Below are 2,014 nucleotides of genomic sequence, written 5' to 3' on the forward strand. Positions count from 1 at the left end.
TTTCACGCACGCGTCGCCGCGCGGCGCGCGGACGCTGTTCCCCGCCTTGAGGAGTTTGGACTCCGCGGCCATGGTCTCGGCCTTCTCGACGAGGTCCGCGAGCTTCCGCAGCGTCGCCGGCGACAGGTCGCCGCCGAGCACCTGCGCCTTCAGGGCCTCCATGTGATGCGGTTTACGCGGCGCTCGTCGTAATTTTTTTCGCGTTGTGTTTCGGCTGGGGCTCGACGCGACGGCTGCGGCGCTGCGAACGAGAGCTCGCGCTGCTGCGGCGCCTGCGCGCGCTCGTAGCGACAGCGAAGTCGACACCCTCTTGTGGCAAGAGGCGGAGCTCCGCGGAGCTCGCTGCGCCTGCGCCGCAGAGGGGGCGGGGGTCGTGTGGCTCATGATCAGCCTGGCGTGCAAGCGCATGCTCGAGCCGCACCGCCGACGCGGAGACCTGATCAAAGAGTTCTTCGTCGACGAGTGTGCGCTGGGCGTGGATTCCCCCCGCGGTGGCCACGAAAGGAGGCTGCTCACGTTCTGCGCGCACCCGGGCCCGCGCGTCGTCGCCGTAGCGCGCGAGACGTCGCCGCGCGTGCTTCTGGATGACGCCGGCGGCGAAGTCAACCGCCAGCGCGTGCTCCAGTAGCCGTGCCATCGGGCCGATCCGTCTTTTGCCGTTTTCGGGGACCGCCCATGCCGATTCGGCATGCTGCTTGAATCACTGGCAAAAGCTACCCCGACGACGACTCGGAGAAAAAGTTCATCGCCGCTCTCACGGCGATCATCAAGACGCTCAGCTGGAACGACGCCAAGACCATGTACGACGAGGCCAAGGCCGCCCAGAAACCGCCTTCGCCGCCACCGGCCTTTGCGGCCGCACCTCCGCCCGCGGACGCACGCGGCGGGCTTCAAGTTCTGGGCTACTCGACGCAGCGCATCAAGTTCTTCCGCGACAACTTCGCGGACTTCACCGCGCAGGAGTTCCAGTGCCAGGTGCAGGAGCACGTGAACAAGCTCGTGAAGCACGAGATCATCCCGTTCATCCGGAAGTTCCACGAGCCCGGGAGGAACAGCGTCTTCCACGCAATAAACATGGAATCATGTCCTCCACTGCCTTTATGAGCGAAGTGTAATCACTATGAGCAAGTTTATCTTCAAATGAGAGGATTTTATGTCCCAACTTGAGCGTTCTTTTAGGCGTTCTTTTGCAATCCCGGTGCAGGACTTCGAGGTGCTGGCCGGCCACCGAGGGCCGAGGCGGCGCGGCAAGAAACAGCTCATTCAGCGACAGCATGCGCGCATCGCGGCTGGTCCTCGGCCGCGCCGTGCGGCAGCGCGCCGTCGCCGCGCGGCGGCCGCAGGTGCCGCGCGCGCCCGTGCGCCTGCTGTCGGCGAAGGCGCCGGAGGAGGAGAAGGCCGCGGCCGAGAAGGAGCCGAGCACCGAGGAGCCCAAGGACGAGGCCGCGGAGTCGTCGCCGTCCATCGGGAAGCGCCTCATCGACGGCTGGGAGGCGCTGTCGGCGCGGGCGCGCACGCTCGACGCGAAGGAGGTCGCGCGCATCGCCCAGGGCGAGCTCCGCCAGGCCTACGCGGAGCTCACGGGCGCGGACCGCGGCAGCGTGCTGAAGACGTCCGTCACGTTCCACGACGACGCCGCGGCGCCCGCCGCCGACGGCGCCGAGGAGGTCGACGAGCGCGAGAAGCAGCTCCTGGTCATCGACGCGCGCGACAACTGGGAGAAGCTCCGCGCGCGGCTCAAGGAGGCGCCGATCATTTCCGACATCCTCAAGGGCGCGGGCAAGGCGCGCGACGCGGCCGCGGCGACGGCGGCGGGCCGCGCGGCGGCGGCGGGGCGGGACCGCGTGAACGACAAGATCGAGGACGCGCGCGAGTTCTGGGAGACGAGCCAGAACCCGCTCGTCTACCAGGCGTCGTCGATCGTCGACGCCGTGACGGCGGAGACGGACATGGCCGCGGCGACGCGGGAGCTGCGGCGGCTGGACCCCCGGTTCTCCATGGAGGTCTGGCGCGA

General features: G+C 68.3%; 1 protein-coding gene across 1 annotated transcript; it reads left to right on the plus strand.

Moving 5' to 3' along the window:
• Positions 1-798: 798 nt before the first annotated feature.
• AURANDRAFT_69236 (hypothetical protein) lies at positions 799-2,003 on the plus strand (the record flags this gene model as incomplete). The annotated part of the gene is made up of 3 exons (XM_009044994.1): positions 799-1,031; positions 1,180-1,213; positions 1,344-2,003. Coding segments are annotated over 3 exons (927 nt in total), but the record flags the coding sequence as incomplete, so codon positions are not given.
• Positions 2,004-2,014: the final 11 nt, after the last annotated feature.

This window comes from Aureococcus anophagefferens (assembly GCF_000186865.1).
Source record: "Aureococcus anophagefferens unplaced genomic scaffold AURANscaffold_1182, whole genome shotgun sequence".
Taxonomy (NCBI): Eukaryota; class Pelagophyceae; order Pelagomonadales; family Pelagomonadaceae; genus Aureococcus; species Aureococcus anophagefferens.